General features: G+C 40.5%; 1 protein-coding gene and 1 non-coding gene across 9 annotated transcripts in view; both read right to left on the bottom strand.

Annotated features, from left to right (window-relative positions):
• DLGAP1 (DLG associated protein 1) overlaps positions 1 to 18,161 on the bottom strand; it is a 960,906-nt gene that overhangs the window by 62,026 nt on the left and 880,719 nt on the right. For all 8 annotated transcript variants that reach the window (XM_025365244.1, XM_025365243.1, XM_025365245.1 and 5 more), the window contains one exon: positions 10,652 to 10,743. In XM_025365244.1, coding sequence (XP_025221029.1) covers positions 10,652 to 10,743 — 92 coding nt within the window. The remainder of the gene's footprint in view (positions 1 to 10,651; positions 10,744 to 18,161) is intronic.
• LOC112611769 lies at positions 17,215 to 17,318 on the bottom strand. The gene has a single exon (XR_003116744.1). It is a non-coding gene; the product is annotated as a small nucleolar RNA U13 (small nucleolar RNA).

The following is an 18,161-nucleotide window of genomic DNA, read 5'->3' as shown; positions in this document are numbered from 1 at the left end:
AAAAAAAAAAAAAAAAAAAAAAAAAAAAAGGGGGGAGAGATAGACTGGCTGATTGCAGGAGAAATGTCTGAAGTAAAATAAAGGAGATGACTTTCTCCCCCTTTTTTTTTTTTGAAGAAAAGGCAGTATAATTATTTTCTTGAAACTTCATTCTTTAGAGAGATTCTATTTGACTGCTTAATAGACTAGGAAACACGCAGAGCATTGTACGTATCAGATATTGCTCTAAAAGTTTTACAAAACACCCTAGGACAACACACTGAGGTTAATGCTATAATCCACCTTCCTCCAACCCCTTTTTAAAATTAATAAACTGTTTTTTTAGAACAGTTTTAGGTTCACAGCAAAACTTAGCAAAAAGTAGAAAATTCCCATACACCCCTTCCCCCAACACACACACAGCCTCAACGAATACCCACATTTCACACTAGAGTGGCACTTTTGGTGCAGTCCAGGAACCTACACTGGCTGTCGTTATCACCCAAAGTCCATGGTTTACAGTAGGGTTACTGTTTGTGTTGTATATACTCGTATCCACCATTGTATTTATTATACCTACAGAATCGTTTCACTGCCCTAGACATCCTTAGCCTATTCATACCTCCTTCCTCCCAACCCCTGGCAACTAGTCATCTTTTTACTGTCTTGTTGCCTTTTCCAGGGTGTCACATAGTTGGAATCATACAGTATATAGTTTTTTCAGACAGGTTTGTTTCACTTAGTAATAATACATTGACATTTTTCCCATGTCTTTTTGTGTCTCGATAGTTTATTACTTTTAGTGCTGAATAATATTCTATTATCTGTATGCACCACAGTTTATTTATCCATTTATCTACTAAAGGACAACCTGGTTGCTTTCAAGTTTGGGTAATTAGAAATACAGGTGCTATCAATATCCATGTGCAGGATTTTGGGTGAACATAAGTTTTCAATTCGTTTGGATAAATTCCAAGAAACAAAACTGATGAATTGTATGGTGAAGAATATTTAGTTTTGTAAGAAACTGCTGACTAGGCAAGGTGGTTCCTGCCTCTAATTCCAATACGTTGGGGAGGCCAAGGCATATGGATTGCTCATGTCTCATATTATAAGAGTAATTTGTGTCTTGTCTCTTAGTTAGCCTGGTTAAAGGCTTATCATTTATTAATCTTTTCAGAGTCAGGTTTTGGTTTTGTTGAGTTTCTCTATTGATTATTATTTTCAATTTTATGATTTCTGTTCTAATTTTCTTTTCTTGTATTTATTTTGGATTTAATTTGCTCTTCTTTTTCTAGTGTCCTATGGTGGAAGCTTAAATAATTGATGTTAAATTGTTCTTTTTTTCTAATACAAGCAGTCAGTGCTGTAACTGTCCCTCTAACCACTGCTTTTGCTGCATTCCATAAATTTTAATAAGTTGTATTTCCGCCGGGCGCGGTGGCTCATGCCTGTAATCCCAGCACTTTGGGAGGCCGAGGCGGGTGGATCACCAGGTCAGGAGTTCAAGACCAGCCTAGCCAATATGGTGAAACCCCCGTCTCTACTAAAAAAAACATGAAAATTAGCCAGGCGTGGTAGTGCATCCCTGTAGTCCCAGCTACTCGGGAGGCTGAGGCAGGAGAATCGCTTGAACTCGGGAGGCGGAGGTTGCAGTGAGCAGAGATTGTGCCACTGCACTCCAGCCTGGGCAACAGAGTGAGATTTCATCTCAAAAAAAAAAAAAAAAAGTCATATTTCCATTTATTTCAAAATATTTAGTTTCTTGAGATTTATTTCACTCGTTTGTAATTTAGAAGTGTGCTGTTAAATCTCAGTATTTTGGGAATTTCCAGCTATCTTTCTGTTGTTGATTTCTAGTTTAATTCTACTGTGGCCTGAGAGCAAACATGATATGATTTATAATTTTAAAAATTTGTTCGTGACCAGCCTGGCCAACCTGGTGAAACTATGTCTCTAATAAAAATACAAAAATTAGCTGGGAGTGATGGCAGGTACCTGTAATCCCAGCTACTTGGGAGGCTGAAGCAAGAGAATTGCTTGAACCCAGGAGGCAGAGGCTGCAGTGAGCCGAGATTGTGCCATTGTACTCCAGCCTGGGAGACAAGAGCGAGACTTCGTCTCAAAAAAAAAAAAAAAAAAAAAAAAAAATTTGTTAAGATCTGTTTTATGCCCCAGAATTATGTTCTGCTCTATCTAGGTGAATGTTCCATATGAGCTTGAGAAGAATGTGTAATCTGTTGCTGTTGGATGAAGTCGTCTATAGATGTCAACTATATCTAGTTGTTCAATAGTGTTGTTGCATTCAACTACGTCCTTACTGATGTTCTGCCTTCTTGATCTGTCCATTTCTGATAGAGAATTGTTGAAGTCTCCAATTATAATAGTAGATACATCTTTTTCTCCTTGCAGTTCTATCAACTCAAGAACTCATGTATTTTGTAGTTTTTGTTTGTTTGTTTTTTTGTTTTGGGACTGAGTCTCGCTCTGTTGCCCAGGCTGAAGTACTCTTGGCTCACTGCAACCTCCGCCTCCTAGATTCAAGTGACTCTCCTGCCTCAGCCTCCCAAGTAGCTGGAACTACAGGTACGTGCTACCACACTTGGCTATTTTTTGCATTTTTAGTAGAGATGGGGTTTCACCATGTTGGCCAGGCTGGTCTCAAACTCCTGACCTCAAGCGATCCACCCACCTTGGCCTCCCAAAGTGCTAGGATTACAGGTATTAGCCACTGGGCCCAGCTAGAACTCATGTATTTTGAAACTCTGTTGGTAGGTGCACACATGTTAAAGATTTGTATGTCTTCTTTGAGAACTGACCCCTTTATCATCATCTTTATCCCTGATAATTGTCTTTGCTCTGAAGTCTGCTCTGAGATTAATATTTCTACACCCACTTTCTTTTTATTAGTGCTAGACATTTTCTTTTTCCATTCCTTTACTTCTTAATCTATATCTATCTTTATATTTAAATTAGGTTTCTTGCAGACAACATATCGTTAAGTCTTGTTTTCTTATCCACTCTGACAATCTCTGTCTTTTAATGGTGTATGTAAGACACTAATGTTTAACCCTGTTCCTATTTGCCCTGAGAATACCTGCTGGTGGCACCTGCAACTGCAGCCTTTAACCCAAGATAACTTTGCCACAAAATATTTTGCTTTTATTATTATTTTCACATCGCTCTATATTGACTTTGGAAACAAAGACATCATCCTATTTCTAGCATTCTGGTCTTAGTAGTGGTATTTCCATTTAGAAAATATAGTAATTCTCCATTGCTGAAAATGGCAAGTCCTAGAAAACGTAGCATTCCTACACGTGATGTTAACATTGTCCTCAAAGAGTTGTGGCCAAGATTCATTTGATGAATCCTATTTTTCTGAAATAGATGATTCTGATGATTCAGATGATTCTGATGTTAGTTCTGTTTAGAAATAACTCGATGATCAGTTTTTACATTTTATTTTCACATTGAAAATCAGTCATATTTGCTTCAGCCTCAAAGAGCGTGTTTATGTAAAATTAAATGAGCGCTGGCTTCTAAATGGGAAAAGGGTTAAACTGATTATTTATCTGGTTGGATTAATATCTACCATATTTGTTATTATTTTCTATTTTTTTGCCTTTGTTCTTTCTTCTTATTTTTGTCTTTCACATTTTTTCTGCTTTTAATAATTTTCCATTGAGTATTTATATGATGGAATTTTCTCTCCTTTCTTAGCATAATAATTTTATTTTTCTTTTACTTCTTTTTAATGGTTACCCTAGAGCCCTACAGTTTGCATTATGCATTTACCACGAATCCGATTCACCTTTTTTTTTTTTTTTTTAAACGGAGTCTCGCTCTGTTGCCCAGGCTGGAGTGCAGTGGTGTGATCTCAGCTCACTGCAACCTCTGCCTCCTGGGTTCAAGCGATTCTTCTGCCTCAGCCTCCCGAGTAGCTGAGACCACAGGCACACACCACCACACGCAGCTAATTTTTGTATTTTTAGTAGAGACGGGGTTTCACCATATTGTCCAGGCTGGTCTTGAACTCCTGCCCTCGTGATCCATCTGCCTCGGCCTCCCAAAGTGCTGGGATTACAGGCATGAGCCATCGCTCCCGGCCCCAATCCACTTTCATATAACACTATGACACTTCACAGGTTTTGCGAGTGCTTTGTAATAACTAAATATTTCCAATTCCTACCACTTATTCCTTGTATCATTGCTGCCATTCATTTCACTTTTACATAAATAAATAAATGTACATATATTTAAATACATTTTTGCTATTGGTATTTTGAACAAACTTATCTGTTAGATCAATTACGAATGAGAAAAATGGGCCGGACACAGTGGCCCATGCCTATAATCTCAGCACTTTGGGAGGCTAAGGTGGGAGGATCACCAGAGATCAGGAGTTTGAGACCAGCCTGTTCAACATGGTGAAACCCCGTCTCTACTAAAAAAAAAAAATTACAAAAAAAATTAGCCAGATGTGGTGGCAGGTGCCTGTAATCCTAACTACTTGGGAGGCTGAGGCAGGAGAATTGCTTGAACCTGGGAGGCGGAAGTTGTAGTGAGCCAAGATCCTGCCACTGCACTCCATCCTGGGCGACAGAGCGAGACTCCATCCCCCCCAAAAAAAAAAAAAGAGAGAGAGAAACATGGAAGTTTTTATTTTCGTTTCTGACCTATGTCATTTTCTTTCTCTCAGAAGAACTTCTTAACATTTCTTGAAGGTCTGCTGGCAACAGATTCCCTCAATTTTTATTTATCTGAAATAGTCTTTATTTTTCTTTCACTGTTAAGGATAATTTCACAGGGTACAAAATTCTAGATGGGTGTTTTTGCTTTTTTTATTCTTCTAGTACTTTAAATATTTCACACCAGGCATGGTGGCTGACGCCTGTATTCCAGCACTTTGAGAGGTTGAGGCAGGCAGATCACGAGGTCAGGAGATCGAGACCATCCTGGCTAACATGGTGAAACCCCATCTCTACTAAAAATATAAAAAATTAGCCGGAGTGGTGGCGGGCGCCTGTAGCCCCAGCTACTCGGGAGGCTGAGACAGGAGAATGGCGTGAACCCGGGAGGCGGAGCTTGCAGTGAGCTGAGATCTTGCCACTGCACTCCAGCTGGGGCTCTGTCTCAAAAAAAAAAAAAAAAATTTCACTCTGTTCTTGCATGGTTTCCGATAAGTTGGATATACTTCTTTTAATTTTTTTCGTTTTGGAGTGTTTTTATAGAGACTAAGCCTCGCTATGTTGCTGTATTAGTCCGTTTTCACGCTGCTGATAAAGACATACCTGATACTGGGCAATTTACAAAAGAAAGAGGTTTCTTGGACTTACAGTTCCACGTGGCCGGGGAGGCCTCACAATCATGGCATTAGGTGAAAAGCACATGTCACATGGTGGCAGGCAAGAGAAGAGGGTAGCTGGGCACTGCGGCTCACATCTGTAATCCCAGCACTTTGGGAAGCCGAGGTGGGAGGATCACGAGGTCAGGAGATCGAGACCATCCTGGCTAACACGGTGAAACCCCGTCTCTACTAAAAATACAAAAAACTAGCCAGGTGTGGTGGTGGGCACCTGTAGCCCCAGCTACTCGGGAGGCTGAGGCAGGAGAATGGCGTGAACCCGAGAGGCGGAGCTTGCAGTGAGCCAAGATCAGGCCTTTGCACTCCAGCCTGGGCGACAGAGGGAGACTCCGTCTCAAAACGAGAGAGAGAGAGAGAGAGAGAGAGAGAGAAAGAGGGCCTGTGCAGGGAAATTCCCATTTTTAAAGCCATCAGATCTCATGAGACCCACTCGTTACCATGAGAACAGCACGGGAAAGACCCTCCCCCATGATTCAGTCACCTCCTGCCAGGTTCCTCCCACAACATGTGGGAATCCTGGGAGTCACAGTTCAAGATGAGATTTGGGTGGGGACACAGCCAAACCCTATCAGTTGCCCAGGATAGACTTGAATTCCTGTCCCTAAGCAATCCTTCCACCATAGCCTCTTGAGTAACTGTGACTACACAGATATAATTATGTATTTATTTTTTATTTTTTGAGATGGAATTTTTGCTCTTGTTGCCCAGGCTGAAGTGCAATGGCATGATTTCGGCTCACTGCAACCTCTGCCTCCTGGGTTCAAGCAATTCTCCTACCTTAGCCTCCGGAGTAGCTGAGATTACAGGTGCCTGCCACCATGCCTTGCTAATTTTTGTATTTTTAGTAGAGACGGGGTTTCACAATGTTGGCTAGGCCGGTCTCAAACTCCTGACCTTAGGTGATCTGCTTGCCTTGGTCTCCCAAAGTGTTGGGATTACAGGCATGAGCCACTGCGCCTGGCCAGATTTAACTCTTATCTTTTATCTTTTTTGTTTGTTTGTTTGTTCTGTTTGTTTATTTTTGAGACAGGGTCTCTCTGTCACTGAGGCTGGAATGCAGTGGTGTGATCTCAGCTTACTACAACCTCCACTTCCCAGGCTCAAGCAATCTTTCCACTTCAGCCTACTGAGTGACCGGGACTGCAGGTACGCACCACAGCCAGATAATTTTTTGTAAAGATGGGATTTTGCCATGTTGCCCAGGTTGGTCTCGAACCCCTGGACTGAAGTGATCTGCCCACCTCAGCCTCCCAAAATTGTGGGATTACAGGTGTGAGCCACTGCACCTGGCCTAATTCTTATCCTTGCTCCTCTATAGGTAAGATGTTCTTTCCCTCTCATTTTTTTCAAGATTTTTAAAGTCTTTTATTTTTCTGAAGTTTGAATATGATATGCTCAGGTGTAGTATTTTGTTTTTTGTTTGTTTGTTTGCTTGTTTCAGCATTTCTCTTGCTTAGTATTCTCTGAGCTTCCTGAATCTGAGGTGTCTGACATTAATTTGGGGGAATTCTGTTATTATTGCTTCTAACATTGCTTCTGCTCCTTTCTCCTTCCTCTCCTTCTTGTATTCCTCTCTCATATAAAGTACACCTGTTGTAGCTGTCTCACCGTTCTCAGATAATCTGTTCTGACTTTTTATCAGTCTTTTTTCTCTGTTTCTATTGTTGTATCCTCAAATGTAGACATTAGTGTCCAATTTACTAATGAGCCCATCAAAGATATTCTTTGTTTCTATTAGAGTGTTTTTTATCTCCAACATTTCTTTTTTAATTCTCTCTTAGAATTCTTTTTCATTCTCCATCTCTCTGCATGTTCTGCTTCTTTCATTAGCACCCTTAGACTATTAATCATAATTTCAAAAAAATCTTGGCCTGGTAATTCCAACATTCCTGCCATATTTGACTCTGGTTCTGATGCTTGTTCCATCTGTTCAAACTGTGTTTTTTACCCTTTAGTATGTCTTGTAATTTTTTGAAAAGTGGGCATGACGTACTGGGTGAAAGGAACTGTGGTAAATTGGCATTTAGTAATGTACTGGTCAGGTGAGGGAAAAGCGCTCTACAGTTCTATGATTAGTCTCAGCCTTTTGGTGAGCCTGTGCTCCTGGACTGTGAACTTCATCAGTGTTTCTCAGTTGTGTGTTTTTTTTTTTTCTCTTATGTGGGACAAGATGCCTAAAGGGGGCTGAGGTTGGGTATGTCCCTTCCCCCATGTGGAAGTCTAGAGGGAACTAGAGCTGAGTGTTTTCCTTCCCCCAGGTAGGTTCTAGGCTCTGATAAAACCCCAGCCAGCAAAAGGTTCTGGTAAAATAGTGTCTGCTGCGTGCAGGGCTTGTGAATAAGAGAACATGCTGGCATATTTCAAAGCAGTTCTTTTTTCCTTCCCCCTCCTGGATGCACAAGGAGATTTTTTTCTCTGATATTCACTATGAGGACCTGGTAGAGTTCCTGGAGGTAAAACTCACAAAAGTGTGAGGTCTCCCTCTGACTGGGTTTCACTGGAGCTTTTAACTCTCAGAGATGTCAATATTGAGCCTCCAACAATTCTTCAGTTACTGCTTATGTTTTCTTACCCTGTGTGGGTTCCTGCAGAGATTTCTACTTGTGTTTCTACTCCAGTAAGTTGTAATTATCTGTATCTGTCTGTCTGTTTCTCCAATTTTGGGAGAAGCAGTGTGCCCTGTGACCTCCTTTCTCTGATAGATACACAAAGAGATGTTGATTTTTTAGTTTGCTGAGATTTTTACTTGTTAAGATGGAGTGGTGACTTCTGAGTTCCTTTTAGCTTATAGTGGAAACTGCTTGCAACCCCCTTTTTATATATAAGGAAACTAAAGCACAAATATGGGTAGTAATTTGCTTATGGCCCCTTGGCTAGTAAGGGGCAGAGCCAGGATTTGGTGCTCTGGTTCAAGAGTCTGTGCTGTCAACCACTAACTATATCATTGAGAAAAGGCACCGAGCTGGGCTGGTGGGAGATGGAGGACTATATTATCTTCTTCTTTTTAAGACGGAGTCTGCTCTGCCACCCAGGCTGGAGTACAATGGTGTGATCTCGGCTCACTGCAATCTTTGCCTCCTCGGTTAAAGCGATTCTCCTGCCTCAGCCTCCCGAGTTCCTGGGATTACAGGCACCCACCACCACACCCAGCTAATTTTTGTATTTTTAGTAGAGACGGGTTTCACCATGTTGGTCAGATTGGTCTTGAACTCCTTACCTCAGGTGATCTACCCGCCTCGGCCTCCCAAAGTGCTGGGATTACAGGTGTGAGCCACTGCCCACGGCGAGGAATACATTTTCTTTAATGTCTACTAAATGTATACTTTCAAAACTTTTTCTAAAACACTTAATAAAGAAACATGCGTAGGACATTAAAGCAATCATTATTGGCCCGCCATGGTGGCTCATGCCTGTAATTCCAGCACTTTGGGAGGCCAAGGCAGGTGGATCACAAGGTCATGATGATCGAAACCATCCTGGCCAACACGGTGAAACCCTGTCTCTACTAAAAATACAAAAATCAGCTGGGCATGATGGTGCGCGCCTGTAGTCCCAGCTACTCGGGAGGCTGAGTCAGGAGAATCGTTTCAACCTAGGAGGTGGAGGCTGCAGTGAGCCAAGATTGTGCTACTGCACCCCAGCCTGGGTGACAGAGCGAGACTCCGTCTCAAAAAACACACACAAAAAACCAAAAAAAAACAATGATTACTAAAACTTTTTAGAGTAGAAGAAAAAAGTCACTCCTAAACCTACCATTTATACGTATTATATTTCAGTCCTTGTCCATCTGCATGAACACTATGCATGGATATTATATATTTAACTTTTTCACCTAACATTGTATCATGGGAATTTTCCCATGTTTCTCCACCTTTTAAATAAAATGATATTTAATAGCTGTATAATAGTTTACCTTGGTGAGGTGCTATAAATTACAAAAGCATGCTATTAGTGGTTATTTGATAATTAGTGTTTTTCTTTTACAATGATAAATAATGTTTCACAATTGTTTACCTTTCATTGAGTAATTTAATTCAAGCCCCATGAGTGTGATTTTTGGGTCAATTGGTATGGATAGATGTATAATTATTGCTAACTTTTGTCATATTTATTTCCAGAATGATTGTACCAGTTTTCTGGGCTTGCAGCACTGCATAATTATATTAGGTTGGTGCAAAAGTAATTAAGGTTTTTGTCATATTATACACACACACACTATATATATATAAAGCACATACACATATTATATATTTTATTGATAAATATGTTAACTATATGTCTATGATATCGATACACACCTCTTAAAAGTACAGTGTCAATCAATAGTGAGAGGTTCTAAAACAGGACCACTTCCATAAACTGATAAATTCCTCCTTTTCAGATTTTCAGTTTATGTTACATGTAGCCTTGAATATAGGAGGCATTCCATAGATTTTATTGAATGGATGGATAATGGAAGGATGGATAGGTGACATTCAAATGATTCTTCCTAATTAACACACAGAAAGTTAGTAGCAAAGTTGAGATGATACACTGATTTATAATTTAGAGCGTTTTCTCTTACCATAACTCCAGTTTTACTTTATTCAGCCAACATTTATTGTATATTTAGTAGGTGCGAATCACAACGCTGGAAGCTGGGGGATGCTACTATCAATAAAACATGGTTCTACCCACCAGGAACCTCCCAGTTTGAGAAATTCACATGCCTCTCTCCATCAAGTTCTCATTTACAAAATGAAATTATTGACCCCAAATTCTGTAATTTTATGAAATCCTACACTTCCCATTTATAGATACTGAGGCTCTAAAGTAGGTAAAGAGTAATCTAAAGGACTGGTGATTCAGGATAATGATAGGGAATATCTTCCTCATTCATTCATTCATTCATTCATTCATTCATTCATTCATTCATTCATCATTCATGGAGCACACACTAAACACCAGACACTATTAAGTGCTGGGAATAGAAATAGAAATAAGGTAAATTTTCTTCTCATAAAAATGGGAAGGTTTTTTTTTCCCCCTAAAGGTATAGTTTGGCAACCCAAGAGTACTGCACACAGTATTTGTATGTGTGTAATACGCTTACAGTACTATTCTAGTAAAACTCAAATGGAGTGGTCTCTAGTATTAAAACTACAGGAGAGAATCAACTAATATTGATTCAACTTCACCCTTTAAATACTCCCAAAACTTAGTGGAAAATATCATTGAATTTTGTAGATTTATCATGGGGAAAAATACTTTTACGTTACTTCACAACATCAGGACAAAAGAGGATGCATATGCACGTGGACTTACCACTTCTCCTCTTCTACTTGCACTCCCACGGACTGGAACTTACTGGGTGCTTTATTCTCTCCTGTTTTGTCAGGTTCTTCAGCATCATCCACCTGGAGAAATCATCAAATAGAGTAGTTCCATTTCAGTCATCTTGCTTGAAAAATGAACATGACATTTTATCAGAAAGACCTCTAATATTACTGGAATGTTTTGTAATTTGTAACCTCCTTAGTCAGTATTTGTGTATTTTCTGAGAGCCGTCACTACCTTCGCTGCATGCTCTTTGACTCTGTTGCTCTTAGTAAAATGCAATTTTATTCACTCTGAAGGTAGCTGATAAATGTCTATGATTCCTCCATAGATTTGCAAGTCTGTACTTAGACTTAAGTATCTTACTGTAAATGCTGTATTAGAATGGAGTCTACATGGAAATGTGTTCTCGGAAGTTTTTTCTTTTATGGAATCTCCCTCTGTCGCCTGGGCTGGAGTGCTGTGGTGCGGTCTTGGCTCACTGCGACCTCCACCTCCCGGGTTCAAGGGATTCTCCTGCTTCAGCCTCCCGAATAGCTGAGATTACAGGTGTGCCACCATGCCCAGCTAATTTTTGTATTTTTAGTGGAGACAGGGTTTTGCCAAGTTGGCCAGGCTGGTCTCAAACTCCTGATCTCAAGTGTTCTGTCTGCCTGGGCCTCCCAAAGCATTGAGATTACAGGCATGAGCCACCATGCCCGGCCTGGAAGTTTTGAATTTGAAGATAACAACATACAAAATAAAGAGGAAAATTTATGTATTGTAATTATAATTGTTGACATTGGGAGATTTAGATATTAACCTTATTAAGATAAACCATAGAGGCCGGGCGCGGTGGCTCAAGCCTGTAATCCCAGCACTTTGGGAGGCCGAGACGGGCGGATCACGAGGTCAGGAGATCGAGACCATCCTGGTTAATACGGTGAAACCCCGTCTCTACTAAAAAGTACAAAAAACTAGCTGGGCGAGGTGGCGGGCGCCTGTAGTCCCAGCTACTTGGGAGGCTGAGGCAGGAGAATGGCGTGAACTCGGGAGGCGGAGCTTGCAGTGAGCTGAGATCTGGCCACTGCACTCCAGCCTGGGCTACCGAGCGAGACTCCGTCTCAAAAACAAACAAACAAACAAACAAAAAAAGATAAACCATAGAGTGTCTTCATCTTTCTCCCCTTAAATAAAGAATTGACTTTGAATATCACTCCATAGTTTCTAAATAGCTATGTGTATATTACAGCTATATAGAAAATATGCCCATATAGAACTAATAACCTATGCAACAGATTAGTCCCAATCCAAATTTGAAGAAAATTTTAGAATTATTAGGTTTATTCCTTTTTCCTACTATGTGTTTAAGAAATGTTGTTTCTAAATATTAAAACAATTCAATTTAAGCTATATAAAATTAAAATACAGAAATATATAATGTAGAAAAAGAAAGTCTAAGAATCATTGTCAATTATTTGATGTATATTTGTCTATATCCTTTTATATATATGTGTAAATGTATATATATATTTAAATGATTATTAATACTGAAATTACACACATGAGATTATACTATGTATGTTTCTTCTGCAATGCTTTATTCATTAACACTACTACTATCTCTGCACATTTTATCGTGTCAGTAAATACAACTCAGTCCTTTTGTTGACTACAGAAGTATTTCTTTTCTTTTCTTTTTTTTGACACAGGATCTCACTCTGTTGCCCAGGCTGGAATGCAGTGGTGCAAACACAGCTCACTGTAGCGTCAACCTCCTGGGTTCAAGCAATCCTCCCTTCTCAGCCTCCCAAGCAGCTGGGACTACAGGTACATGCCACCATGCCCAGCTAATTTTTCTTATTTTTTGTAGGGGGTGGTCCCCCTATGTTGCCCAGGCTGGCCTCAAATGACTGTGTTCAAGCAATCCTCCCGCCCCAACTCCTAAAGTACTGGGATTATAGGGATGAGGATATTTCTTTTAATGACTAAGCAATAGGCATCAAAGTAATTTGCTTTTTATTGCTATTATGTATGATATTACAAATAGTATTTCATATGTATCCTTTTGAATATTTGTACAAATATTGTTTAGGAAAAATTCTTAGAAGTAGAAATCCTAGGTGGAAAATATTAAGCATGTGCAACTTTCAAGGATATCTCATCAAATCATTTATCATCCTTTCATAGTCTGTGCATAAGAGTTTCCAATTCCCTATACCTTCACCAGTACTAAATATCAGGAAACTTTTAAATTTTTGCTAATGTATCACAAGTAAAAAAAAAAAAAAAGTGTCTATACACACACACACACACACACACACACACATATATACATATACACACACATACTTTTTTTTTTTTTGAGACAGAGTCTCGCTGTGTCACCCAGGCTGAAGTGCAGTGGCTCAATCTCGGTCACTGCAACCTCCGCTTCCCGGGTTCAAGCGATTCTCCTGCCTCAGCCTCCCAAGTAGCTGGGATTACAGACACGTGCCACCATGCCCAGCTAATTTTTGTATTTTTAGTAGAGACGAGATTTCACCATGTTGGTCAGCCTGGTCTCGAACTCCTGACCTCATGATCTGAGTGCCTCGGCCTCCCAAATTGCTGAGGTTACAGGCGTGAGCCACTGCACCCGGCCAAAAATATGTATTGACTTTGTTTCTATCTGTAAATTGTCTGTTCATATCCTTTACTAGTCTCCTCCCTAATTAGGCTGTTTTTTATTTTCTTAATCATAGGATTTCTTTATATCTTATGAACCTAAATTCTTTCTCTGTTACATATACGGCAGATGTTTTCTCTAAGTTTATCATGTGTCTTTTGAACTTTGCCTTTCATTGGAGAGAATCTTAGGTAGTCACATCCAGCTTTTATGGTTTGGAAAGGCTTTTTCTCTAAGCATATTTTTTTAAAGTCCTCTTGTATTTTCTTTTATGCTTTCATGTTATCTTTTTCTCGTATTTAATTCTTAAATCCACTATCCTGAAATGTTTGTGTCGAAGATACATATGTAGAGATCTCATATTACCCTCCTATACTACCTCCCTTGGGTTATCAATGGATCTGGCTCCATTTATTAACTAATTTTCCGTTTTTATTTGAGATGCCAGCTTTATCTGATACCAAACTTTACTCATATATTTTCCCATACATTCTCATATAGGCATTCGCATATACAGTCATGACACACACAGTGACATTTCTGTTAACGATACAGCACGCATACAATAGTGATCATAAGATTATAATGGAACTGCCCTGTGCGGAAGTACCACTTTGTGTCTTTTGTACTATATTTTTACTGTACATTTTCTATGGTTAGATACACAAATACTTAACATTGTGTTACAATGGCCCACAGTGTTCAGCACAGTCATAAGTTGTACAGGTTTATAGCCTAGGAACAACGGGCCGTACTATATATCCTAAGTGTGTAGTATGCTCTGCCTTCTAGGTTTGTGTACCTTCTGTGATGTTCACACAACAACAACATCACCTAATAACACATTTTCCCAGGTGTATCCCTGTCATTAAGTGACACATATATACAGACCTGTTGCTGGTCTATTGATCTGCTGGGCTTATTGACCTTCCCTCTCCTTTTTCCTAAATATGATCTTTTTTTTTTTTTTTTTTTGAGATGGAGTTTCACTCTGTTGCCCAGGTTGGAGTGCAGTGGTGCGATCTCGGCTCAGTGCAACCTCCACCTCCCGAGTTCAAGTGATGCTCCTGCCTCAGCCTCCCAAGTAGCTCCAGTTATAGGTGTGTGCCACCACGCCTGGCTAATTTTTGTATTTTTAGTAGAGACGGGGTTTCGCAATATTGGCCAGGCTAGTCTCGAACTCCCATCCTCAGCTGATCTGCCTGCCTCAGCCTCTCAAAGTGCTGGTTGCGTGCCTGGCCTTTCCTAATAAAATTCTGTAATCAATCTTGGTATTTTATATGGCAAGTCTCCTCCTGTAGTTCTTTTTTTAAAAAAATATAATTAGGCTAGGTGAGGTGGCTCATGCCTGTAATCCTAGCACTTTGGGAGACCGAGGTGAGAGGATCACTTGGGCCCAAGAGTTAAAGACCAGCCTGGGCAACATAGCAAGACCCCATCTCTACAAAAAATAAGAAAAAAAAATAGCTGGGCATAGTGGCATGCGCCTGTACTCCCAGCTACTCGGGATCTGAAGGAGGATTGCTTGAGCCTGAGAGTTAGAGGCTGCAGTGAGCCATGATCATGCCACTGCACTCCAGCCTGAGTGACAGAGTAAGAGTTTCTCAAAAAAAAAAAAAAAAAAATAGTAATTTAAAAACAGAACAAAAAACCCAAAAATACCTAGGTTATTTTGGAGTGTTAACTTCTTTTTTTTTTTTTTTTTTTTTGAGACGGAGTCTCGCTCTGTCGCCCAGGCTGGAGTGCAGTGGCCAGATCTCAGCTCACTGCAAGCTCCGCCTCCCGGGTTCATGCCATTCTCCTGCCTCAGCCTCCCGAGTAGCTGGGACTACAGGTGCCCGTCACCTCGCCCGGCTAGTTTTTTTGTATTTTTTAGTAGAGAAGGGGTTTCACCGTGTTAGCCAGGATGGTCTCGATCTCCTGACCTCGTGATCCGCCCGTCTCGGCCTCCCAAAGTGCTGGGATTACAGGCTTGAGCCACCGCGCCCGGCCTGGAGTGTTAACTTCTAAGTAAACTTTAACATCAAATTGTCAAGTTCGTCCTGTTAGCCTCCATCAACTGATGAAAATCACATTGGAATTTTTATTGGAATTTCTTTAAATATTTGTATTCATTTTCAGGAAATTGTTGTCTTTTTACTACGTAGTATTCCTGTGTAGGAATATTAAATAATTTTCCATTTATTACAGTATTATATTTTATTTATTTATTTGCTAGACGAGATCTTGCTACATTGCCCAGGCTAGAGTACAGTGGCTATTCACAAAGTTGATCCCATTAGTGATCAGCATGGCAATTTTGACCTGCTCCTTTTCTGACCTGAGCCAGTTCACCCCTCCTTAGGCAACCTGATGGTCCCCTGCCCCTGGCAGGTCACCATATTGATGCTGAACTTACTGTGGACACCCTATTGGTATAGTGCACTACAGCCCAAGACTCCTGGGCTCATGTGATCCTCCTGCCTCAGCCCCCTGAGCAGCTGAGAATACAGATGTGCACGACCATGCATGGAGGTTATTTATTTATTTATTTATTTATTTTCAGACGGAGTCTCAGGACTCTCACTCTGTCGCCCAGGCTGGAGTGCAGTGGCGTGATCTCGGCTCACTGCACCCTCCGCCTCCGGGTTCAAGCGATTCTCCCTGCCTCAGCCTCCTAAGACGCTGGGACTACAGGCGCACGCCACCATGTCCAGCTAATTTTTGCATTTTTTAGTAGAGACGGGGTTTCACCATGTTGGCCAGGATGGTCTGGATATCTTAACCTCATGATCTGCCTACCTCGGCCTCCCAAAGTGCTGGGATTACAGGTGTGAGCCAATGCTCCCGGCCGCCTGGAGGTCTTATATTTTATGTAAGGTAAGTTTTTATATTGTTTTCAAATAGGAGTTACATATTCTTTCTGAAGTTCAATTGTGTTGTTTTATAGTTTTTGCTACTATTGTGAATAGGTTGTGTACCTTTATATTTTGTTTATTGATAATATATAGATAAGTTATTGATTCCTCTATATTTATATTAATTCTTTCACTTGGATTTTCAGTGGTTTCTGCTAGTTTTTTTTTTTTTTAATTTTGAGACGGAGTTTCGCTCTTGTTGCCCATGCTGGAGTGCAATGGCGCGATCTCAGGTTACCGCAACCTCCTCCTCTGGGATTCAAGCGATTCTCCCTCCTCAGCCTCCCTGTGTCTGCTAGAATTTTAAAGGTGGACATGCATATTATCTATGAATAAAAGCAATTTTGCTTTGTTTTTAAATATTTACACTTCATTTCTTGCTTTGTGTCTTGGCCAGTAAAGGCAAACAACACTGAATAAGCCTATGAAAATATTCATCCTTACTTGATTTCTGACTCTGGAATATCTCTAGCATTTCGTCTTCAAGTAGAAGTTTAGTTTGGTTTCTTTTATTTATTTATTTATTTTTGAGACAGAGTCTCACTCTGTTGTCCAGGCTGGAGTGCAGTTGTGCAATCTAAGCTCACTGCAACCTCCACCACCCGGGTTCAAGTGATTCTCCTGCCTTAGCCTCCCGATTAGCTGGGACTACAGGCATGCGCCATCATGCCTGGCTTATTTTTGTATTTTCAGTAGAGATGGGATGTCACCACGTTGGCCAGGCTGATCTCAAACTCCTGACTTCAAGTGATCCACCCACTTCAGCCTCCCAAAGTACTGGGATTACAGGTGTGAGCCACCACACCCAGCCTTTAGTTTGGTTTCTTATAAATGCTTTTTATCATGTTGATGCTTGGAATGGCTTCTGATTTTTACCAAATGCAATACTTTTTACTATCTATCTTGATACCATATTTTCCCCCCAAAGGTTAAAATAACTTTGAATTTCTGTGACATACACTACTTGATAATAGTACATTATTTTAATGTTTATTTCATTCTTCTTACTTCGGACAGGAAATATGCAGACATTATAATAAGATGTGTCTCCCTCACATCTTAAACGTTTGTGTGAAGACCCAGTCATCATGCTTATGAACCACAAAAAGATCAGTAAAGGTATATTATTTTTAAAAATATATATACACTTTGATTAATTCTCAAATTTGGTAAGAATTTTTACATCTATTTTTATAAGCATATTATTCTATAACTCTTTTTTCTTGTGTTCTTTCAAATTTAGGTATTAGAGTTATGCTTATTTGATTAAAATATATTAAGAACCTTAGCTGGGCGCAGTGGCTCACGCCTGTAATCCCAGCACTTTGGGAAGCTGAGACTGGCAGATCACCTGAGATCAGGAGTTTGAGACCAGCCTGGCCAACAAGGTGAAACCCCGTCTCTACTAAAAATACAAAAATTATCTGGGCGTGGTGGTGCGTGGCTGTAGTCCCAGCTACTCAGGAGACTGAGGCAGGAGAATCGCTTGAACCCAGGAGAAGGAAGTTGCAATGAGCCTAGATCACACCACTGCACTCAAGCCTAGGAGACAACAGCAAAACTCCATCTCAAAAAAAAAAAAAAGTCTTGATCTTTTCTTGTAATATTAAATGCTTTAAATAACATAGGAATTATTTGCTTCATGAATGCTGAGAAAACCTTTCCTGTGGCCGGGTGCGGTGGCTCAAGCCTGTAATCCCAGCACTTTGGGAGGCCGAGACGGGCGGATCATGAGGTCAGGAGATCGAGACCATCCTGGCTAACACAGTGAAACCCCGTCTCTATTAAGAAATACAAAAAACTAGCCAGGCGAGGTGGCGGGCGCCTGTAGTCCCAGCTACTCTGGAGGCTGAGGCCGGAGAATGGCGTGAACCCGGGAGGCGGAGCTTGCAGTGAGCTGAGATCTGGCCACTGCACTCCAGCCTGGGCGACGGAGCGAGACTCCGTCTCAAAA

This window comes from Theropithecus gelada, chromosome 18, assembly GCF_003255815.1.
Source record: "Theropithecus gelada isolate Dixy chromosome 18, Tgel_1.0, whole genome shotgun sequence".
NCBI classification, from domain to species: domain Eukaryota; kingdom Metazoa; phylum Chordata; class Mammalia; order Primates; family Cercopithecidae; genus Theropithecus; species Theropithecus gelada.
Note: the sequence above shows the minus strand (reverse complement) of the source record. Positions and strands in the feature narration are given on the sequence as shown.